At 40.4% G+C, this 25,075-nt stretch overlaps 1 protein-coding gene across 1 annotated transcript; it reads left to right on the top strand.

Moving 5' to 3' along the window:
• Positions 1-1,050: 1,050 nt before the first annotated feature.
• On the top strand, positions 1,051-25,007 carry LOC149024692 (delta(7)-sterol-C5(6)-desaturase-like). Its single transcript, XM_089144897.1, has 3 exons — positions 1,051-1,404; positions 2,279-2,584; positions 24,166-25,007. Exons 1-3 carry the CDS (start codon positions 1,188-1,190, stop codon positions 24,459-24,461), a joined length of 819 nt encoding a protein of 272 aa, XP_089001023.1. The 5' UTR covers positions 1,051-1,187; the 3' UTR covers positions 24,462-25,007.
• Positions 25,008-25,075: the final 68 nt, after the last annotated feature.

The following is a 25,075-nucleotide window of genomic DNA, read 5'->3' as shown; positions in this document are numbered from 1 at the left end:
AAAAAAAACAATCTACATTGATGTTTATCCGTATTCCAAAGGGTTTGTCCTCTTAATTATTGTTTTACATTAGAAAAAATGTTAAGAGTTGTGCTGATAGCCTTGGTTGTAAAATTCTTAATTTTGCCAATAGTTTTAACTGACAAAAGACCAACGCTTTTATGTAGAATATAAGAATTTGAATTCTTTCGAATAGAAACAAAGCTTCATTTATATTTTAATTATATATAATAGCAACTTTTCTGAGAATGTAATCAAGATATAGAAAAAACTGACCCAACAAACTTCAGTTCTTAAAAATACACCCAAAAAAAAAAAAAAAACCCTTGAAATTCTTTAGTAAAGGGATCGATGAGATATGGATATTAGCTGGTATAAAATATATAAAAAGATGCATACACATGCAATGCACATAATTACTGTGGGCTGTGTCATAGTTTATTTAAAAAAAACTATGGTCGTAAACTGCTAAGTTTGTTTGTATGCTTATCTTCTATCGAATTTTTTATTATTATTTTTGGTAACCGTTTTAGACCTGTAAACCGATCGGATTCGGCTTCGGTTCAGATACACTAGTGTCTGAATCCAAATCCGAATCCGCCAGAAATTTAAAGAAGGCATTCGAACCGATCGGATTCGGCTTCGGCTTCGGCTTGGATACACCAGGTTTCGAATCCAAATCCGCAAGAAATTTAGAGAAGACATTCGAATTTGAATCCGGAACTTTATCGGATATTCGATAATAATCTGATCCGATAAACTATCCGATTATTGATTGGGGATAGTCATTTTTTTTATATTTCTGATTTCTAATTTTGGATTATTCGATTACCGTTTTTCGATTTCTGAATCCGATTATTAACTTCTTTTCTAGAGAAAAGTACTCAATATTTTTTTTCCTGTATTCAAACAATTTTTTTTATTTTTTATTTATTATTAACCCTTTATCTGAATATTATACGATGTAATAAGCAATTATCCAAATCCTGAGCTATGGTTATACTTCGTTGTCAACCAAAATATATTTAGCAGTCTTAAGCGCCACTTACCGTTCTTTAAGCGTAGAGTGTCGCCCACTCGAATCTTTCTGTTGTGTTGAGTTGTCTTTTGCGCCGTCATTGGAATTTTCGGCGGGATTCGCCGGTTATCTGTGGCTGTACGGAGATTCATCCTTGTGACTTGTGAGAATGGAAGACTGCTTGCAGCTTTTCGTCGACGGAACCAGCTTTTTCAATCGCATTGTGCTGGGAAGTCTTCTACCTGATAATCTATGGAAGCCCCTTCCTCACTTTCTCCAGTCTTGGCTTCGGAATTACATCGGTGCAACCTTAGTTTATTTTATCTCCGGCTTTCTCTGGTGTTTCTACATTTACTACTTGAAACGAAATGTTTATGTTCCCAAAGGTATAAATATTTCACCTGTTCTCTTGATCGTTGTGGGCCTTGTCAGTGCTCTCATTGTCGTTATATTCGGGAGCTGTTGATGTTTGATTCAGGAAGATTTCGGTCGATTTGTTTGTTTAGTTGGTTGGTCATTTGATTCTGTGCTTTTTGTGTTAGACCAGCTAGATGGATTGTTGTTTTCTCTAGTTTTCTTTTGGGTAATGTTCCATAGGTTCTATTTGGTCTGATGTACTGTGTGGTGACCGTTATGTTTGGTTTCGCCTCTTTCAAACATCAAACGATAGTGTCAAACCGCTTTGGCAGGTGTCGTGAATATAAGGTGTGATATAAACAGTGGACATCAGAGAGTAGTTGGGAGAATTGAATAGTGATAATATAATTATGTTTTCGGCCTGCCGTGCCTCAATGATGTATATCCAAATTTCTGAGGTTGTGTTGCAGACTTGCACCAACAAGACCCTCATGGACCATCTCAGCTACACTATGTCCTATCTGAGCATTTCATAATCAAGATTGGGTTTTTTGTCAGTAGAGTTTATTGCAGTGCAGAACGACACTAATTTAGAGTTGAACACTGCAGTATTTTGAGTATCTCTGCTTATTAATTATTATGCAACTTTTTCCTCTGAATTTGGCATTACCATGATTTGCTAGTTTTTGCTGCTATGGTTACCTCTGACAAGTAAAAGCAGATGGTCAAATTTTTCTCTGTTTTCTTCCACATCAATTGAGATAACCAGTTACTTCTTCATTTTTTGTCTTTTAGAAACATTAGTACTGGATTTTTATTTTTAATTTTTTTATTGAGAAACAATGCTTTTCATTTTTTACTTCACGTTGAGATTTTCTTAGAGATGGGATATTCTTGTCACAGATGCCATACCTTCAAACAACGCGATGCTTTTGCAAATAATTGTTGCAATGAAAGCCATGCCCTGGTACTCTGCTCTTCCATCAGTTTCAGAGTACATGGTTGAAACTGGCTGGACAAGGTGCTTTTCCAGAATAAGTGACGTTGGTTGGCAGGCCTACCTTGTCTACTTGGTGGTTTATCTTGTATTTGTTGAGTTTGGGATTTATTGGATGCATAGAGAGTTGCATGACATAAAACCTTTGTACAAATATCTTCATACAACGCATCACATTTACAACAAGCAGAACACACTTTCTCCTTTTGCTGGTACGTTCAATTGCCTACTTAATTCATGTGTCACATGTTATTCTTGCCTGTTTAAATTGATATCTAAAGTTACTGTACTGGTTTATGTTGTTAAGTCTTCATTCTAGAGGTGCTGTAACATGTGGTTATGTGGTTCATATGAAGATACGTATGATTAAATTAAACTCTCTCAACCTTAAAGACTGAAATTCAGAAAAAAGAATTTCTTTACTCAGTCAACCTGGGATGACAGAATACATAAAATTGACCTGAAATTTTGCCTTTTGGGTTCTGTGCCTTGATTTCCAAAGGCATTAATAGAGATCCTAGTAAATGTTTTAAATTTTAGACATTGTAGATGGGTTTGCAGCCTGTGTTTGGTGTAATTTTTGTTGGTTTATGAGCTATTTCTCTGTAATCATATCAAATAGGTTAGTTAGCATGGTGTACCCCTACTAACACTTGATTAGTGTTCAATAACACATTGATGTGACTCTCGTGTGCATTTAAAGTGAAACGATTGTGCTCAAAGTCACAGAAGTAATGCTACTAAAGACAAAGAAATTTACTGGTGACCTCACACATTATAGTAGGGATACAGCAAAGACAGTTTCCAAGGCAATTTTTGGTTTCTAACTGTTACTCATTATTTGCTTGCCCATGTTTCTAATTGAATTGATCTTAGATGAGTTAATTCATCCATCATGAAACAGTATGGGCTTAAACATGAGTATTATAGGTACTTCTTTGTACACCATGGTCTTCCTTTTCTTTTGGTGGAGTTAATTCATCCATCATGAACCAGGAACAGTATGGGCTTAAACATGAGTATTATAGGCACTTCTTTGTTTCTCTTATAGCTTGTGAATTGTAGTAGATCTCCTTATTGTTGTCTTTAATTGCTGCTAATGTGAATTTTAAGAGACTTCATTTCTAAAACTCTCAAAATGCTTTCCAAAAGTCTTATAGTTGGTTTCTTCTGTTTTTGGGAAGATTATTGCTTATCCCTTCTCCTTAGGTTTTTTGCATTCTTTTTCCTTGGTTAGGGGAAACCCTCATGCCTCGTTTGTTTGCTAGATAAAAAGGAATGGAAAAAATAAACATGCGGGACCTACATGTAGTTCGGTGGGGGGATAGGAAAGTAAAGGAAAGGAAAGGATTTTATGGGATAGTTGTACTTGTGGGTCTCACAATATATCCTCACTTTCCCAAAAAGTCTCGCTAATTTAGTGGGGCTTTAAAAGGGGGTGGGGTCAGAAAAGTGATATGCTGCATTAGCAAACAGACTAACTTAAATTAGGGAAGCTTGTCTGCCCACTTTTCCACCCCATTGAACCAAACAAACAATGATTTGGTATTTCATGAAAAAATTTACTTTTTCCCACTCAACTTCAAATTCAGCAAACAAACAATTCCTCAATGATTTACTCCCAAAGCTATAATAGTTTTTGATACTTTTGCTTTTTGTCTTTATATTTCCTCCTCTGCTCTCCCATTTTTTTTTTTTTTTATGGAATCTTTCATATGTTCTATTCCATGGTAGGTGACCTAACTTCTTAGATTCCCTTTGTTTTTTTCTTTTTTTTTAGTGGGCGGTCTCTGTGGGAGGAGATGGCCCGTGAACGTGTGGGGACTAGTCCAAATGTGCATGTTGGCATCCGTTGGGGTGAGATTTCTACCTTTCATGGGGGTCAATGGTCATCACACTCCTTTCTATGTCTGGGCATGTTCAGTATGCTTCCCCAGCAGAATTTTTCATATTTTGTTGCAGGAGTAGTGCCTTTTCTCCACCCAGTTCTTTATTCTTGTTGAGCATGCTACTCAACTTACACAATCACATCTCCATGCATATCCAGAACTTTTGCATACACTTTCTGGTCCTAAGGCATTTCTAATTGTCAAATTTTCCCCTTTATAGAATGTCAAAAATTTTAATACCCTATGGTCTACATATATTTGGATTCCTTGATCAAACAATCTTCTTCCCCCCAACACGGATACAAATTAAAAGAAAAAAATCCCAAAAAAAATTCCATGGCCCTCTGCCGGGCAAACATTTTTGTTCAGTGGTCACTGCTGTGGATAGAAGTAAGCTTAGCAATTATGGTTTGGTTTCGTTGAAATGACCTACTTTGATGAGAAAATATAAATGTTACCAGAAATAGTGATTTTTCTCAATCCATACTTCTATGGTGGTATTCAGGGTAATGTCTGTATTTGAAAAAAATAAAACAGTACCAAATGACAAGTTCTTTATTAAAAAATGACTCCAGAATAGGGAGAAATTAGATGACAAAATTCATATGGATAGATGGTCTAGAACTTACCTGAGTTCAGCATTGAGGGGGTGGAATAGCCACTGAAATTATGGGATGATCCAAATGATGTATCAGAATATACGAACTTATCCTAGTAGAACTAGGGGAAGCAAATGCTAATAGTTTGGTCCATTGAAACAAAGATCAGGAGTCAGAATTATATTGAGTCTTGTTCTGATACGTGCTAATGATGCCTTCATTTAACGGCATTTACTGATAATGTGGTCAAACAAGGAAAGTTGAGACACTAGTTCCAGATGAGATTCCAATAGAATTGTTGAGAATCTAGGAGTTGTGTGTTTTATTGGTTAAAAACTTTGTCTGATGAGATTATGAACACACAGAAGATGCCAAATGAAGGGAAAAGTATTGTAGTTCTGACCTACAAATGTAACGGTTATATCTAAAGCTGCAATAACTATAGAAGCATAAAGCCAATGACACACTGTGAAATTTTGTGAGAAGATTATTGAAGTTGATTTGAGAAAAGCTTCATATCTTGGTGAAACAATTTGTCTCTATTCAAGTACATGTACGATAGATTCTATCTACTTATTGAGGAGGCTCCTGGAGAGATATAGAGATGGCAAAAAGGATCTCTGTATGTAATTTCTTGACCTGGAAATAACTTACGATTGAGTCCCTAATTTTCTAATCCAGCATGTTCAAGTAAAATGAGGGTGTTGAGTAAATGTATGGATTTAATTGAAGATATGCATATAGGCATGGTGGCTAGTGTGAGATCCATGGAGGTCAGGGCAAAGAATTCCCAATTATGATTAATTTACATAAGGGACAAGTCATAAGCCCTTGTCTGTTGTGCTTATCATGGACAGATAACCAAAAGCATATAAGATGAGGCCTTATGTTGTATGTCTCTGCAGATGATATCATTTTGGTGGGTGGGACGAAAGCATGTATTAATGCTGAGTGGAGGGGTCAACCTTGAAAACTAGAGACTTTATGATTAATAGATTAAAGATGGAGTATGTGATATTTTAGTTATACTCACTCGAAGGAAAAATCATTATTGATGGTCCAAGGCCATACATATTGATAGATAGTGATGCGTCCAAAATCTGCTCAGCCCTTAGATCTCCTGAGAGTGACCTGGCAAAACGAATGTCAGATGTGGCCCGACCGTTGGGATCGGGAGTCCACCTCCGAAGGCTAAGTCAGTTGATGAACTTAATCACAAACGGCTTTGCTAGAGCACAGGGCTAAGGAATGAATAACGAGAATACGATTCACATTGTATCCGTCCTCTCACCTTGTGAATAGGTGATGTTTATATAGAGTGTACCTTCGAATCTCCTTCGTTGGATGTATTTGAGCCTTCTTTGGATAGTCGTTGGATCTTAACAAATAGATCCGTTGAGTGATAGATTTCTATTTGGTTGGACTAGTACATGACTCCTTTGATAATACGATCGTTACATGGTAGTTATCCATATAATAGCGATGAATGACAGCCGCCAAATGCTGCTAGCCGTCTCTAGGTTGATTTAACCTAATCTGATACGATCGGATTAGGGCGTGCTTGTGACTGAGTTAGTTTTCTTCCTCAGCAAGCTGTCTCTCAGACCCGGCTCGCTTGGAAGCGAGTCGATTCCTTTCGTCCCGACCGGAGTCGAGGATTGAACCAAGTTTGAACCAGGTTCGGTTATATTTTCTCCATATCACGAGCCCCCAGGACCAAGCGTTCGGACGATCCCGAGGGCTTGGTTTTTAACTAGGTTCTCCATCGAACAATAGTTTTGCATAATCCCCGACCCATTAAATGTTATATCATATTTAATGCGGTTGTATCGCTTTTTCCTCGAGCATTGTGAGTATTCTCACTTTTTGTGGGGGTGACGCCACGCGTCCTTTGTAGCTGAAACTATCGTTGCTCACGAAATCGAAATAACGGTTTCTGAACGCCTGTTTTTGATTCGTGAGTTCAAACTTTCGAACCGTCTCCAAATCTCGATCGTTGATGTTGAGTCCATCTCGATCGTACACGTCCTCGAACACTTGTGCAAGTGCTTAAAAGTGGTTCGTTGTCTTCGTAGGTTTCATTCTCTTTGTCTGGAATTTTGAAACCTCGTCGTATTCTTCGCGCCCTCACGATCTTCTCGCTCTCAAGCATTCTGCTTTAGTGATTCAGTAAGTCTACTGACTCCTTTGCAAAGTTTACTTTCGTCTCTAGGTTTCTTTTTTTCTCAGAAACCACAATCAGACATTTTAGTAATGGAGGGCGGTAGGGTTTCTTCTGAAATTGCTCCTGGCTGGGTTGTGCTTTCCAAGTGCAACAAAGTTGAGCTTGACTGGTCGGGCAACATTCTTGTTAGGGGAACCTGCCCTTCCAATCACAAAGGGTGGCACAAGCGGTATTTTTTCTGCTGAGCGCCTCAATCAGATCTTAACTTCCCGACCACTTGGAAACTGTATACTTCATAGTCTGAGGGCAACCGGGTCCCTCAACTATCCCAAGAAGACAGAGCTGCTGTCAGGAAGATCAAGTCAATTCCATGGTATCAAGAGATACATGGACATGAGATGGAATACAACTCCATTCTTCAATACTGGGGGCTGGCTCAACGTGAGCTTTCTAACTGCCACATTTTCCTTTCTTGAATGTACTACGAACTTTTTCAACTTTCTGACTCTCGTCTTTCTTTGTAGTGCCTCCAAGAATGAATCCAGACAACCTTCGAGCGAAGGCTGCCAAAGCCGTTGTGACTGTAGAGCAACGGTCTCCTCGAGCATTGACTGCAGAACAGGTGGTCTCTGTGCCACCTCCAGACCCTTCTTACAAGGGTATTAGAAACCTTGAAGCCGTGGTTGAGGCTTCGGGGAGAGGGAAGAAACCGATGGTGGAAGAGGTCGAAATTCCCTTTCCCATCCGAACCAAAAGGAAGCATGACTCGGTCGATGCTTCTGCCTCGAAGAAATCCAAGAAGAATAAATATTCTAAGGAGATCTTCGTCCTGCAGTGGTCTTTGACGCGGACAGACCGAGTCACGCAGGATTCCGAGAAGGCTACCGAGTGGAGCTCTCTCGGCCTTATGCCTGCCGACCGTCAGGCCTTTGAAACCCTGCAAGACGACGTTCTCGTTTGTCTTTCCACATGGTATAAAGATTCTTGAGCTTTTCACTATTTGCTTTGTAATCTCTTATGGGATCTTTGATAATTTTCTTGCCTTTCCAGAAATGTTGTGTTGAGCTTCTATTAACACATGGAGGCATTGAGCCGAGTTGGTCGTAGCGGCTCCTTGCTGCAGACATGTGAAGAGAATTTGGCGAAGGCCAATCTGAAGTAGACTGGCTGAAGAAAGCAGCCGAAGAGTTAAAGGAAGAGAATGACGAGGCCATGAGTTCTTTGAGGAAAGAACTGGACTTGTCGATCAGTCGTGCCGCTGCTGCTGAGCGCGAAGCCAAGAAGCAGAAAAATGAGGCTACCGCATTCGGTGAGACCATGAGAGCCTCGAGCTTAAGGCCCTGGAGAACGAACGCCTGAAGAAGATGGCAGTTCCTAGTATGCTCGAGCATCTTTCACAAGATCTTCGGAGGGACTGCATTCGGAAGTATCTGAACAACGTTCCCTTCACTGATCTGATGGGCTCCTTTAACCTTCATGCTTATCGAGAGGGGCAGAATGATGTTTGGAAAAAGATTTTTGAATCTAACCCTTCATTTGACACAACTCCCTTTCATAGCGTGTGTCATAAGGAAATCTTCGAGAAGCTTGAGCTGCCTTTCCCCGATTGGGTTTTGGAAGAAGAGGATCCTTATCCAGCAGATCCAGACATCGAGAAGTATCTTGCTGATTCGCCGCCTCTTTCCGAAGAAACTCAAAAGCTTGCCTCAGACAACGATCCTTCGGCCTAAAATGTAAAAAACCAATAGGAAGCTATCTTCCCCCTTTTTTTTGGTAAGGGTTGGCCCCCCACAACCTTCTATAATGAAATAGAAGCTTGTCTTCTTTTTCTTGAACTCAAAGATTGCCATCATACTTTCTCATATCGTACCCAGGGAATTGTCTATTCCCTCACGTAAGAGATATTTAAGAATGAGATAAGTTATCATGTCGATTAACTTGTACCTTAATTGAAGATGACGCTCTGGACATCAGAGAGATGCGTTCGGTCAATTTGATTCTTCCGAACCTTTTGTGACACTTGAACCTTATCTCCCAACTGCTCCTTCTTTATGACGAAGCCCAAATGTTTCCTTGTATTCGCGTACATGTTGCTTTTCCCAAGGAATTGAAAATACTCTCTTTTTTAGTACTGGTGCGATGGTTGGTATTTGGCAATATCCTCGTATCAGGTGTATATTGTTCCACGTGGAAACCTAGGTGAGCCTTCAAGTTTCGAATTTGAAGCGCCGTTATCTCCTGACCGTTGATCCTGCATTTTTTGGAATTCAAAGCGTCTCTTCCATCCTGTCCCTTGATTAACTTGGGCTTTCAACCATCGCATCATTCCTTGAGGCTATTTAAGTTCCTCAAGGGGGCTTCATTTCTATCTTCGCTATCCCCAAGCTATCCTTGTCTGCTAGATTTGCAAAGTAGTATTTTGTCTTCCTTTGCCTTCTCTGTACTCTTGTCCTCCAACAATATCTTCGATCAGAACATGAACAAGTAAGTTTTCTCACCTGTTATTCAGTTTTATCATGAACTTCCTTTCTCTCCCTAAGTAATCTCCACAGTATTCATACTTGGGGTTTGCTCATTATGGAAGTTCACCGCTGGGTATTCGCTGCTTCATCTGTTCGACAGAAATCTAGGGTTTTCCCTTTTCTGCTATATTTTGTTGGATTTCTCGTACTGATGATGCTTGCCTTTCATTTGTAGTGCCTCCAAGAATTAACTTGGATAATCTTAGGGTGAAATCTAGCAAGAAGACTGCTCCAGTGCTGACGAAGGTTGTTCCCTCTGAAGTGACTGCTGTTGGTGAATCTTCTAAACGTGGGGAGATTGTTGTTGGTGAATCTTCAGAACAGATTCCCACAGTTTTTGTTGGTGCTTCTCCCACGCCTCCTTTGCCTAGAGAGACCGTTAAGTCTCCTAAGGGGGATGTGACTCCCTTCGTCGTTGCTCGCATTGCTGAAACCCCTGCTGGCACTACGCTGGAGTCCTCTTCCATTATGAAGACCCTTCGGGCTTCTAAGGAAGATGTGGTCCCCGCAGTCGTCGTTCGGACCTCTGAACCCAACTTTAGTGCTTGTTTGGCATCCTCCTCCAATCCTTCCAAGGAGGTTCTCCAGGAGGCCGAGGATTTTGCCACTAGGAAGCGCCCTCGGCTGGCCGATGATGTGTTCCATCCTTCCTGGTCATTGAAGAGGTCTGACTTGGTGACAGGTGATTTTGATAAGGCACTAGAATGGTGCACTGCTGTTCAAATGCCTGCCGAAAGCAGAGCCCTCTCTACGGTCCCAGATAGGGAACTTATGAAATCACTAATGATGTAAGTTTCTCTTCATTACCTTTCGTTCTGAAGATTTTTTCTTTTGCTCTTGACTAACTCTTAAGTTGTTGCAGGAGTCTTACTAGTAACTTCCACAACTAAGTGGAGGCAGCCTTTAGACTCGGTAGACTGAGTGATGAGCTTTCCAAGCTTCAGGAAGAATCCAAAGCCAAACATGCCGAGATTGCTCGTCTTGGAAACCAAGCTTGGGAGATTGCCCGAAAGAAGAACTCCGGGAACCAGCGTCTTCTTTCGGATTTGGATGGTGCCAGGGAGAAGATCCGGCAGCTGGAGCGGGAAGTAGGAAAGCTTTCAGCAGGGGTGAAAGGGTCTGGAGCTGTGTCAACATCCCAAAGACAAGCTGTTACCCTTTTGCCCGAGTCCTTTTCCACTGATATTCGCAGGGCTTGCATCTTCAAATATTTGCAGAGTAAGCCTTTTGTTGACATGCTGAATGCTTATAACTTGCAGGCATACCGGGATGGTGAGAACGAGGTATGGGAATCGATACTAAGGAGAAATCCTTATTTCAAAACGACTCCCCACCGCGCCAATTGTCATCATGAAGTGTTTGCAAAGCTGGGACTTCCTCTTCCTGCCTGGGCCAAGGATGTGATGGACCTTCCACCTCCAGATCCGGATATAATGCATCATCTTGACGACTCTCTTCCTCTGTCTCCTCTTAGAGGATTCAGCTATGAAGAGCTTGCCTTGAATGCAGGTTTGATCAAAGATCAGGCTTCTTCCGAAAAAGCTGGATAAAGAGTATGGAATTGCAGAGGATTTTGTTTTCTCAGAATGCCTCGCAATCCCCGAGGGAAATAAACAAATAATAACATATGTTTTCCCGACTCTGTTATTCTTCTTCTTCTTGAATCTGTGTTGCTTCTTGACTGTGTGTTGCTTCTGACAAAGTTGCTTCGATCTTGTTTGAATTCTCCTTTTTGACCGAAGATTGTATCTCAACATTTGTTATCTCATATGTATACTTGATGTAAAGGTTAGCCCCTTCTGGTCGTTTAAAGGAATAAAGAATTAACTTCATCTTTGAACTTTGTCAGTCACTTGAGTCTTTGTTGCAATAGGTCTTAGTTGTTTCAAAACAATGCCTTTACTTAAAGATTTCCGTAGAAATTCAATAAGTTTTGAGAAGGAACTCACTCGGGTTTTAAACCGATGCCTTGTAGAAGGTCCCACACGGGTTTTAAACCGATGCCTTTAATTAAGAATTTCCGAAGAAATTCAATAAGTTTGAGAAGGAACTCACTCAGGTTTTAATCCGATGCCTTGTAGAAGGTCCCACATGGGTTTTAAACCGATGCCTTTACTTAAGAATTTCCGAAGAAATTCAATAAGTTTGAAAAGGAACTCACTCGGGTTTTAATCCGATGCCTTGTAGAAGGTCCCACACTGGTTTTAAACCGATGCTTTTTGATTTTGTCGCTGGATCTGATCTTGAGTGTTGTGTGATGCCCCCAATTAAAATACAGTATGTTGAAAACTGAGAATTGTATTGATTGAGTTGAATTTTGTTACATCATTAATGAAAATGATAATCTCTTTAAGGATAATATTTCTTTAGGTACTTGGCATTCCACAAACGATCCAACTCTTTCTGGGTTGTCATGTCTTTAGCTTATAAGCTCTCGAACCAACCGGTTTAATAACCATGCATGGGCCTTCCCATGAAGGGTCCAATTTCCTCTGATGGCGTGGATCTGAAGCTAAGGTATTTCTCAATACCAAGTCCCCTGCTATGTATTGACGATTCTTCACTCGGGAATTATAATGTGATGCTATCCTTTGTTGATAATGTTGAGTTCGTGTTATTGGTTTTGTACGAACTTCATCTAACAAGTCAAGGCTATCTAGCAATCCTTGTTCGTTTGCTTTTTCTCGAACTCTCTTTCCCGTAGTGTTCCAGCCATTACCTCAACAAGTGCCAACGCTTCAGATCCATAAGCCAGTTTAAAAGGAGTTTCTCCTGTGGGTGTTCGAATCGTAGTACTATAGGCCCACAGTACGTTATGCAATTCTTCGACCCATAAGGCTTTATCAGCTTCGATTCTTCTCTTTATCCCCTCGAGTAATGTTCGGTTTGTAACCTCTACTTGGCCATTGCTTTGGGGGTATGCCACTGGTGACATACGATGCTCGATCAAATAAGTTCCGCAAAATTGTTCAAATTGTGGGTTATCGAATTAAGTGCCATAATCGGTCACGATTATTTTTGGCATCCTGAACCGATATATGATTGACTCGAGCATGAACTTCTCCACCTTTCGTTCAGTGATGGTTGCCAGGGCGCTAGCCTCGACCCACTTGGTGAAGTAGTCAATCGCCACTATGAGATATTCTCTTCCGCTCGACGCCTTGGTGAATTTTCCCATGATATCGATCCCCCACATCGCGAAAGGGATGGGGTTTAGAATCGAAGTCAAGGTTTCAGTTGGGCGTTTAGATACTGTAGCATGGATTTGGCAATTGCTACACCGACGAACATATTCCATAGCAGCTTGCTGAAGCTTAGGCCAATATAAACCGAGCCTCAAAATTTTGTGTGCCAGGGCCCGACTGCCCATGTGAGCACCACAAATTCTTTCATGCACTTCGGCCAGAGCTAATTCTGATTCTTCGGGACCCAATCATCTCAAAAGGGGTCCAGAATAAGATCTTCTGTATAGCCTTCTGTTCTGCATAATGAATCGTGCTGATCGCACCTTGATTAATCTTGCTTCTTTCGGATCTTCTGGCAGTTTATCATCTCTTAGATATTTTATGATCGGATCCATCCAGCGAACGTTCGCTTCAATATAGGATATCTCCTTTTCCCGATAACTTGGGAAAGTTACTTCTTCTATGTAGATCGAAGGGTCTAAATTCTTTTCTTTGGCATTGGCTAATCTTGATAGCTCATCTGCCATTGTATTTTCCTTTCTTAGAATTTGACATACTTTCAGATTCCTGAATTCTTTCTGCAATGCTTGCACAATCTCTTGATACTTTTGTAATCCCTGTTCTTTGACGCCATACTCCCCTTGTACTTGATTGACAATAAGCTGTGAATCACTAAAAATAGTCACGTCTGCTATCGCCAATGCTTTTGACAATCGAAGTCCAGCTATTAGGGCCTCGTACTTTGCCTCATTGTTACTTGCTTCGAATGCGAATCTTAATGCATATCGAATAATAAAACCCGCTGGACTTTTCAGAAGAATTCCAGCTCCTGCTCCTTGCTTATTACTCGAACCATCCACGTATACCTCCCAAATGGTTGGAATAGTGGGTTCGGCAATTTCCTTCACCGGTGCGGTAGTCTCTACTACGAAATCGGCTAATGCTTGGGCTTTAATTGCCGTTCGAGGCTTAAAGCTTACTTGGAACTCGATGAGTTAGACCAACCAAGCTACCATTCTTCCAGACAAATCAGGTTTACGAAGAACTTTACAAAGGGTAAAAGTAGTAAATACCTCGATTGGATGAGCCTGAAAGTATGGCCGTAGTTTTCTAGCTGCTATCATAAGAGCCAGAGCTTGCTTTTCGATCTGAGAGTACAGTGTCTCCTCGTCAAGTAGTACGTGGCTAACATAATAGATTGGCCACTGCTTTTTGTCTTTTTCCCGAACGAGTACTGCGCTTACCGCCGAAGGGGATGCTGCTAAATATAGCTGTAAAATTTCTCCCTTCTCGGGTCGGGACAATAGCGGTGGTCTTCCCAGTGTTTCCTTCAGATCTTCAAAAGCTTTCTGACACTCGTCAGTCCATTTTGCCTCCTTCCTGCCCCTCAAGTCTTTGAGTGCTTTGAAAAAAGGCAGGCACTTTTCTCCCGACTGTGAGATGAAACGATTCAATGCGGCTACTCTCCCTGTTAAGCATTGCACATCCCGAATAGTCCCGGGGGCTTCCATATCAATTAAAGCTTGTATTTTGGCTGGGTTAGCCTCAATACCTCTTTGTGATACCATAAAGCCTAAAAACTTGCCCGACCATACTCTGAAGGCGCACTTTTCAGGATTTCAGCTTCATTTAATATTTCTGTAGTACTGAAAATACTTATGCTAAATCTTCAATGCGCTTTGTTCTCGCAATGCTTTTCACCAGCATATCGTCAACATACGCTTCCACGTTTTTCCCGATCAAGTCTTTACAGATTTTGTTGACGGCCCTCTGATAAGTAGCCCCTGCATTTTTCAGGCGGCATGACTTTATAATAAAAACTCTCACGATCAGTCATGAAAGCCGTAAACTTCTCATCTTCCTTGTTCATGAGGATCTGGTTGTATCCTGAGTATGCATCCATGAAACTTAATGTTTCATATCCTGTTGTTGCATCTATCAACAGATCAATCTTGGGCAACGGGTAACAATCTTTAGGGCAAGCTTTGTTGATATCTGTGTAATCTGTACACATCCTCCACTTTCCATTCGCCTTTTTAACCATTACCACGTTGGCCAACCAGATTGGACATTCAATGGGTTCAATGAAACTAGAGTTCTTCAGTTTTTCAACCTCGCCCCGGATGGCCTCGTACTTTTCTATGGAGAAATTTCTCCTCTTCTGAATAACTGGTTTCACCTTTGGATCTATCCAATGTTTGTGCTGTACAACTTGCCGATCAATTCCTGGCATGTCGTCAGTAGACCACGCGAACACATCGCTATTTTGTTGAAGACTCCTTTTTGAACTCTTCCAGCTGCTCAGATCCGATATAAGTAATTCTTTTTTCATCATCGGGATACAGCTGGACTTGTTCCAACTTTTCTACCGGCTCGGGCCTTTGCATTTCTGCCTCGTCCCGATCATCTCGTACTTATATTGGTAACGCAATTACCTTTCTTGGCCCTCCTTATCCTTCAAATATGCTACATAGCATTGTCGAGAGATTCTTTGGTCAGATAAGACTTGACCGATCCCCATCTTTGTCGGGAATTTTACTTTTAGATGCTTTGTTGAAACGATAGCACCAAACTTAGATAAGGATGGCCTTCCGAGGATGACATTGTAAGCCGGAAGCTCTCGAACCACCAAGAAGTTTACCCGAACGGTAGCCTCCTTGGGAAAGCTTCCAATTGACAGATCCAACTGTAGTGATCCTTCCGCTATTGCTGACGATCCCGCAAAGCCATACAAATGCGTGGATGACGGCTCCATCAAGTCTTCATCCACTTTAAGTTTTTGATAAGTTGCATAAGATAAAAGGTCTGCAGCAAACCCGGTGTCAACTAACACCCTATGTACTTCACGGCGCGCAATTTCTACCTTGATGACTATGGCATCATCATGAGGTAAACATACGCCTCTTTCATCTGCCTCGCCGAAGGTGATCGAACCCTCACCATTCGGCCTTTTACGCTTCTGCGTTTCTCCGGTCCCAACAAACTTGGATTTGGCTTTCAGCTTCCGGAGTGACTCAAGTTCGGGACCTCCAAATATTGTTAGTATGGGTGACCGAGTGGCATCGATCACCTCCTTACCTTTCTTAGATTTTGGAGTTTCCGTCGGTTGTTCCTAACCGAGCGGTCCCTTTTGTTACCTGTGTCTCGCTGTTCCGCTCGTCTTCCTCTGACGAAATTGGACAAGTGCCCTTGAGATATTAATCTCTTAATATCTGCCTTTAAATGTCTGCAATCATTGCTATAATGACCGTAATCCTTGTGGAAACGACAATACCTCTCTCGATCTTGCTCCCCAGGCTTGGTGGGAAGCTTTGGAGGCCACTTCAAGATATTCTTTTTCTTGATAATATTTAAAATATCATCTCGAGGAGTATTTAATGGAGTATACTCACTTTTATCGGGAGATCTTTGGCGCCATGCCTGGTGAGGCTTCCCGACTCGATCACGAACATTCTGTTTTGGCTACTGCTTGTTCTCAGGAGCCTTCTGTTTTTTTGTAGAGGCTTTATTATCCCCCTGGCGTGCGTCTAGGATCTCCGTGACCTCTGCCTGCTTTTGGCATCTTTGCACCAGTTCAGCATGAGTGGTAGGCATATCCTGAAGTAATAACTCCAAGAGTCGTCGGTTAGTGAGTCCAGTGAACAAAGCAGTTTTAGCCACTTGCTCATCTAGATTCTCTATCTCCATTGTAACCCTGTTAAATCTTTTCAGGTATTCCCGAATCGATTCACTTTTCCCTTGTCTGATAGTGAACAAGGTCTCCTCGGTCTTTTTGATTTGGATTCCACTTTGGAATCGCCCTATGAATTTGCGCGCCAATTCTTCAAAATCTACGATCTTTCCCGACGGGAGATTGGAAAACCACTTCTGTGCCGCTCCCGTCAAGGATGAACCGAAAACCCTGCAAAGGATTTCTTCGGAATTACCCGCAACAGCCATAGTCTGCTGATAATAACTGATGTGAGCAGTGGGATCTCTTGAACCATCGAACGTGGAAAAAGTCGGCAAGTGGAAATTGTGAGGAAACTGATATTCGGCTATGGGCCCGGAAAATGGAGTTTTTCGAATAACCGAATAAATATCATCGGCTATCCTCCCTCTTGCCAATTGTTCGAGCTGTTGATTTATATTGGCCAATTCTTAACCAATATGTGCTGACCGATCTCCGACGACACGATCATTCTCTCGAGCAACACGTCTGATAGTTGGTGAGTGAGTTCGTACTCTTGCACCCAACCTTGTATTTGAATTGGTCGTACTTCCTTGCGGTCCTTCGAACTGATCGTCCCGCCTAGGAAGTTCTCCAGTTCTCCTAGGTTCTCTTTCTCGCCACTGATCGCCTTCCCGGAAGTTTTGACCGACATTCTGTTCATCGATCAGTTGTTGCTCCCGCCGTAATGCGCGCCTTTCTGCATCACGATGAACGGGCGCTTGCGGTGCCACCACTTGTCTGGTTAGCACACGAAGTGCCTGACTTACCTCCAACATTTGGAGTTTCAGTTGATCCAGTTGATACTGGAGTGGATCCGGAGGATTATTACCTCCCCTCGGAATATCTGGATTATTTACTTCAGGAATTTGGACACCAGCATCTCGCTGGACCGCAGCAGCTGCTGCTGCTGCCGCTGTTGCCAATGATTTAGTCACCATGGCTTTCTGAAACGTTTCCCATAGACGGCGCCAAATGATGCGTCCAAAATCTGCTCCGCCCTTAGATCTCCTGAGAGTGACCTGCAAAAACAAACATCAGATGTGGCCCGACCGTTGGGATCGGGAGTCCACCTCCGAAGGCTAAGTCAGTTGATGAACTTAATCACAAACGGCTCTACTAGAGCACAGAGCTAAGGAATGAATAACGAGAATACGATTCACATTGTATCCGTCTTCTCACCTTGTGAATAGGTGATGTTTATATAGAATGTACCTTCGAATCTCCTTTGTTGGATGTATTTGAGCCTTCTTCGGATAGTCGTTGGATCTTAACAAATAGATCCGTTAAGTGATAGATTTCTACTAGGTTGGACTAGTAGATGACTCCTTTGATAATATGATCGTTATATGGTAGTTATCCATATACTAGCGATGAGTGACAGCCGCCAAATGCTGCTAGCCGTCTCTAGGTTGATTTAACCTAATCCAATCGTATTGGATTAGGGCGTGCTTGTGACTGAGTTAGTTTTCTTCCTCAACAAGCTATCTCCCAGACCCGGCTCGCTCGGAAGGGAGTCGATTCCTTTCGTCCTGACCGGAGTCGAGGATTGAACCAAGTTTGAACCAGGTTCGGTTACATTTTCTCCATATTAGGTAGAACTGTCATTTATTTGCTGAATAGACAGATCGACCTAAAAAATCATTACCATACTTAAAAGGGCTGCATAGAAAATGATGAATCACAGAGAATTAACGTGTATGGATGAAGTAGAGAGGTGCATTTGGAGTGGTCCGTGACTCAACAGGACTATTGTATGATTGGTCGCTATCATGTGTATGGTGGAATGTTGGGCAGTTGCGAAGTGTTATCGAAGTTCTGTGTACCCAGAGGTGAGAATGTTAAGATGGACGTTGGCAAAGTAGGAAGGGTAAAGGAAGGAATGAACATATTAGAGTTGATTTACAAGTTGCCTCAATCAATGACAAGTCTGAGGTAGTTTTTTTTAGTGGCATACTGGAATTTACATATTCAATAGAGGCCTAAGGACACACCATTAAGGAGTAATATGATCCCAAATGAAGAATCTAAAAGAGGTAGGGATATGCTTAAAATAACCAGAGGATAAGTTGGATGGACAGGCGTCGCCTATGTCTTGTTCCAAGAATGACTTTAGATATAGCCTATTGGTGGCCAAGGACCCAAATCACATATCCATTTACCTTAGATTCTTTTGATCTGTTGTGTTGTGTCTGTTCCTCGCATTTTGTCCATCTTCTATTTGTCATTTTTTCCCATTTTTCATCTTGTTTGCCACTCGTTTACTGTTTCATCACCCCACTTTTGATGAGAAGAAACGAACAAAGTCAAACCAAACCACACAACAACAAAAGCAAAATTACTCTTCCCCATCTTAAATAAACCTGTTAGGAAACAAATAAATAGAGTTTTTTTTTTTTTTTTTTTTTGGGGGGGGGAGGGGAGCTGAGGTTTATCCGAGCCAACTTGCGCGTACCTTGACTACATCATTAGGGGAGATGCCTTGGCGAGAGTCGAACCCACAACCTCTTCACTAAGAGGCCTGGGTCTTACTGCTAGAGCAACTCTACATTAGCACAAATAGAGATTTTATGTGTCAATATATCGAACATTGTGGGCAAAACCTTTGCTCACAACTTGGCTGCAAATCACATAATAAACAACATCCGCCATTGACATGCACATAATACAAGCAATTTTAATGTGGAAAACTTCTTCGGTGTGTAGAGGAAAAACCACGGGGCCGTGGTCCACCTAAAAACCCACTAGTCACCAAATAAATGGGACAACAAATGCCTTCTCTGGATAAAACTAGAGGGCAAACATCAACAATCATCAAGAATAAAAATTCTTGGTATATATCATCAATCATATGAATTCCAGAACAAAGAAATGAAGAGAAACTCAAACAGATATCTTCGAAATAGAGGCACTAGTGATGTCCCAGTGAGTTAGAGAGCTCAAATGCACAATCCATCCATTGAGTTATTGAGTAAGAAGCCACGAATTTTTTGTCCAAAAATCAACTCGATCGAACAACGAATGACCACCTGATGAAGCAGTTGATCAAAACTGGGATTTACTTTGTTCTTCTCTATGTTTAGGATTCTCTTTCTTTATCTTTTTTCAATAGCAAACAAAAATTAAAACCACTTTTGGAGTCCTGTAAAAGACATGTACCCTTCCATATGGGCTTCAACCATATCGGCCATCCTCAGATAATGATGAGCCATCCTCCACATGGAAGGAAACCCCAACCCAACAATTGAACATTAAACCTTAAGGTTCTCATTTGGTAAAGCCTTCGTTAACATGTCAGAATCGTTGTGATTAGTATAGACTTTTTGAATTTCTAATAACTTGGAATTCAACACAGCCTTAATCCAGTGGTATCTCACATCAATATGCTTCGATCTAGCATAAAAGGTGAAATTCTTACAAAAGTAAATAGCACTCTGACTGTCACAGAACAATATGTGTCGATCTTGCTTAAAAGTAAGCTCTTAAAAAAACTTCTTCATCTATAACAACTATTTTACGAGCTTACTTTGCTGCAATAAACTTTGCATCGGTAGTAGAAATAACAACACACTTCTGTAATCTTGATTGGCAATGCCACAGTACCAGCAGAAGAAGTAATTAAGTAACCTGAGGTAGATTTCTTAAAGTCAAAATCTCCAATCATATTTGCATCTGTGTAGCTAATCAAAAGTGGTTTATCACTTCCAAAACTAAGCCTCAAATCTGTAGTACCATGAAGATATCTCAAAATCCATATGACAACATTTTGATGTTCTCTTCTTGGATTTGAGAGAAATCGACTAACTACAACAACAATATGAGTTATATATGGCAATGTGTAAACCATGTCATACATCAAACTACTCACCGTGGAGGTCTATAGAACTCTTTCCGTGTCTTCCTTTTCTTTCCAAGTCTTCCCTTTTGTTGAACGACTCCAACCTTTTTATACCTTGAAGACAGAGGATCAATTGCTTGATGTTTTCAAGCAATTTCAAGTTCACTTGAGAGAGAAACCAAAAAGAAGTTAAAGTGCATTTGCATAGATAATGGGGGAGAGTATAGAGGGCCATTTGATGTTATTGTAGAGAACAAAGAAATCGGCATAAAAAACACACCTCTAAAAACTCCTCAATTGAATGGTTTGGTTAAAAGAATGAATAGGACATTGGCAGAGAGAGTCGGATGTTTGATAATTTATATATACAGGGTTGGCAAGATCCTTTTGGGGTGAGGCTTTGAGTACAATTGTATGTGTTTTGAATCTAACACCATGTGTTTCACTATAGTTTGATGCTCCACTACTATTTAAGCACTAAATAAAGTCCTTCTATAGCTAAGAAAAGGAAGACGTAGAAAAAAAATTCACTATGGGATTGCAGTGGATAGTTTAATGTATGCTATGATTTGCACAAGGCTAGATATATCTCATGTTGTTAGTGTAGTTTGTCTCTTTCTCTTAAATTAAAGAAGAGAACATTGGAATGCTATTAAGTGGATTTTTTTTATTTCTTCATGGTACTTTAGATTTGAGGTTTGGTTTTGGAAGGATAAACTTCTTTTGATTGGTTACACAGATACATATATGATTGGGGATGTTGATTTTAGGAAATCTACCTTAGGTTTCTTGATTACTTTTTCTAATGGTTGTGGCATGCCAATCAAGATCACAAAAGTGTGTTTCTCTTTCTACTACCAAGGCAAAATTTATTGCAATGACAAAATCTTGTAAAGAATTGCTGTGGATGAAAAAGGTTTTGCAAGAGCTTGCTTTTAAGCAAGATTGATATATGTTGTTCTGTGACAGTCATAGTGTTGTTCACCTTGGTAAGAGTTCCACTTTTACGTTAGATTGAAACAGATTGACTTGAGATACCGTTGGATTAGAGATGTGTTGAATTTCAAGTTACTAGAAATTCAGAAAATCCATATTGATCACAATGGTTCTAGTGTGTTAACGAAGGCTTAACCAAGTGAGAAACTTGAGGTTTGTTGTTTGATTGTCAAGTTGGCGAATCCCTCTACATAGTCAAGGGGGAACATTTGTTGGGTGGGTCCGTGTGGAGGATGGCCCATCATTTTTTTAGGAAGGCCAATATGAAAGGGTATTTTTGTCTTTTGCATGACTCCAAAGGTGGTATTAACTTTTGCTTGCTATTAAAGAAAGCAAGAGAATCCCAAAAATAGATAAGGATAGAGTAAATCCCATTTTTGAGAGGTTTTGCCGATTTTTGATCAACTACTTCATTGGGTGGTCATTCGGTGTCCGATTGAGTCGATTTTTAGACAGAAAGTTTATGGCTTTTTGCTCTTCAACTTTAATGGTTGGATTGTACATTTGAGCTCTTCAATTCAGTGATTGGGACATCAATAGTGCTTCTGATTTGGTGACATATATTTGACTTTTTCTTGATTTCTTCGCTTTGGAGTTCATATGAATGATGGTGTGCCAAGACTCGTTATTCATGACGATTGTTGATGTTTGCCGCTAGTTTTATCTAGAGAAGGCCTTTGTATTTCCATTTATTTAGTGATTAGTGGATTTTTGGGTCGACTATAGTCCCATGGTTTTTCCTCCACACCAAGAGGTTTTCCACATTATTGCTTGTGTTGGTGCGTGTCAATGATTGGATGTTGTTTATGATGTGATTTGCAGCCAAGTTGTGAGTAGGATATTTTGCCCACATTGTGTGGAGGATATATTGCCACATAAAATCTCTATTTGTTTGTTTCCTAATTGGTTCGCCCAAGAGGGGGAAGACTAACTTTGTTTTCGCTGTTGTCAAACAAAATGTGGTTTGGTTTGACTTTGTTTGTTTCTTCCCATCAACTTTCATGTTTAGACCTTCGTTTTCCCTATCTTTTCTATTTTTCCTTTTTGGATCCATGTAGCAGACCCCATTCAGTTGGGATAAGGCTGAGTCATTGTTGTATTGATTCTGATCATAGGGTAATTAAATCAGCCAAAACAGATTCTTATTCCGAGCCAATTGACTTAAGAGTTTAGAACAGTAACACAACAACATATACGAAGATAGATAGAATATAGATTTTTAAGTACAGGATTTCCTCTAACGGTCCCCAAGGTTGGCTCATATTTTTGGATCGGATTGTTGTTGTTGTTTGCTTTTACAGTCCATCATTGTCTAATCAGAGTCTTTTAGTGGCACATTTTAGTCCTCTTCTCATTTCTGAGAAAAAATTAGTCACCGGTTCAGGTACAAGATAACCTCATTGCTGCCTGGATAATTAGAGTCCGTCCCCTAATCCCAGCAACCCATCTGCAAGAACGACCCTCTGCCAATGAACCTTTGACCCAAGGCTATCCATTGATTTACTTGGCGTCTTGATTCATATTGAATTCCAACCACCATTTTTCCATATAACTAGCAGGTCTGGTTTGCTTCAGTCAAGTTCTTTGAGGTTGGTGAAAATTTGGAGAAGTAATGGCTGGATTGTCCTAATCAGATTTATGCAGAAAAACAAAAGAAGAAGTCTTGCATATGAATGTCAACTTAATTGCAGAACTAGAACAGAAATTAACAGAAGATGAATTGTAGAATATTAATTAAAACAGTAAAAGAAAATGCCAGAATAACTAAAACACAGAAACATGTGGGCTTCACACTACAAGGTGGTTGGGCAGATCAAACCTTACTAGGCTGGATCAAATGCAAGGATTCCTTTATTACTCATTGAGATTCTTCACCATTGGAAAAGAAGGGCAGGGAAGCTTTTCATTAATAAAAAATTGTGTACAACAGTTTTGGCTCCCCTTCCAAAAGGTGAATAAAAAACTGTTTCCTACACTAAAAAGAAAAGGCCGAACCCATTCCTTAACTAATAAGGTGACCTAACCTGGGGAGGGAATTTGAAATAACAAAGAAATGAAGACACTAACTGAACTAATTCCTTACACCTATCCTCTACCCATAGTATAGACATATTAAAATGGCTTGCTACAAAGGTTCTAGTAAATTAAGCCTACTTAAGTGACTTAACTGTGTCAGAGGGCCTATCTATTTTTGTTTTTTAATCATTTGCCTTCTACCAGCTATTAGGGTTTCAGAATTTTGTGGTCAATTTAGGAAATGGATTTAGAAAAAAAGAGTTTGCTGGTTACTGATGTAAATCAAGGTTTTTTTGATTTCTCACTTGCATTGGCCAGGTCAATGTTTAACATTTGACTTAACGTTTTCAAGGTGTTGCCAAGGCATCCTGGTACCTCAGTCACCTGGGTTGCCTAGGTTGGCACATAGGTCGCCTTCTTGCTGTTGCTTTCCTTTTCTATCCTCTGCACCTCCTATGCCTAGGTGCCTTGACAACTATGAATCCAGCTGGAAACATCCCTAATAAGGATCCCTGTTGTGAAGAGGAATGGATTTTTTACCCCTGTAAAATATCACGATATCATGCCTAATGGTGACCTTGGGTGTATCCATGTGATGGGAGACATCACGTCCAACTGATTGGTTGAAATTTTTGCCTCACACAGACTGGAAGTGCCTAAAATGTGTGTCAAATTTGTAATTTTAACAAGACACCACTGGATTCACCTTTATATTGTTTTATATTCTTGTCAGATTTGAATTTTGATCTGTGAAGTAAATGTGGGTTATTTATCAAATAGATTCAGCGATGACATTTTAAGAATCAAAACCTTCCTTTTTGTACTTGTAACTGTATTCCTGATGATTAAGAACAGTTGTTTGATTCTTGTTTCAGGTCTTGCATTCCATCCACTGGACGGGATATTACAGGCGGTACCTCATGTGATAGCACTCTTCATCATTCCAACCCATTTCCTGTCTCACATTGTTCTCTTATTTATTGAAGCTGTATGGACTGCAAACATTCATGACTGCATCCATGGCAAGGTGTGGTCTGTCATGGGTGCTGGCTACCACACAATTCACCATACTACATACCGTCATAACTATGGCCACTTCACTATATGGATGGATTGGATGTTCGGTACTCTGCGTGACCCAACTGAGGACTCGCCAAAGAAGGTGATGTAACAGACTTTCCTGCCATGGAGATCTATTTTCATCCCCTTTCTCTTCAGCTCTGTGTTATCTATCGTGCTTTGAATAAGAACTAGCCCTTTAGATTCAGTTGTGTTGACCTTGTCGATCTCTTCATTTTGTAGAATGTTCTCATGTATATGTGTGTTCAATGTAGAATGTATGTTGATTTCTGGACTTAAAAGGGAAATTATAATTGGAGATGACAATATGGGTTTGAAGGCTTCTTCTTCATCACACCTCCTCCATGAGCTAGGGACAGTAGCTAGATGGAAAAGTCGAATCAATCCTTGTTCCTAAAACATAGGTAGGAAGCCATGTTTGGTTGTCATGACATGGATAGATATAAAAAAGAGAATGAAACAGAACATATTTCGTACCATATGATATTAAGATTTTATGATGTTTGGATTGAAAAGGGGGTTAGGAGATTCTTATGTTGATTTTTGAGTTGTCTTTGGAGTGAAAATGTTAAGAGTGGCTTGCCATTGTGCTTGGAAATAGTTACAGGCCACTCCAGAAGAGTGTCTTGCCATTTTGCTTGGAAATAGTTTTACCAGTAAAAAAAGAGAGGCTAAAAGTAGTTGGAGGATGATTTATTTATTTAC

Source organism: Hakea prostrata, chromosome 2, assembly GCF_041222555.1.
Source record: "Hakea prostrata isolate BN-2017 chromosome 2, UWA_Hpros_2, whole genome shotgun sequence".
NCBI lineage: Eukaryota > Viridiplantae > Streptophyta > Magnoliopsida > Proteales > Proteaceae > Hakea > Hakea prostrata.
This window is presented reverse-complemented; position numbering and strand designations above follow the sequence as displayed.

Coding starts and splice junctions, on each gene's coding strand:
- LOC149024692 (XM_089144897.1), top strand. CDS start 1,188: ATGGAAGACTGCTTGCAGCTTTTCGTCGACGGAACCAGCTTTTTCAAT. Junction 1,405..2,278: donor AAATGTTTATGTTCCCAAAG/GTATAAATATTT, acceptor TTCTTGTCACAG/ATGCCATACCTTCAAACAAC. Junction 2,585..24,165: donor CACACTTTCTCCTTTTGCTG/GTACGTTCAATT, acceptor TTCTTGTTTCAG/GTCTTGCATTCCATCCACTG.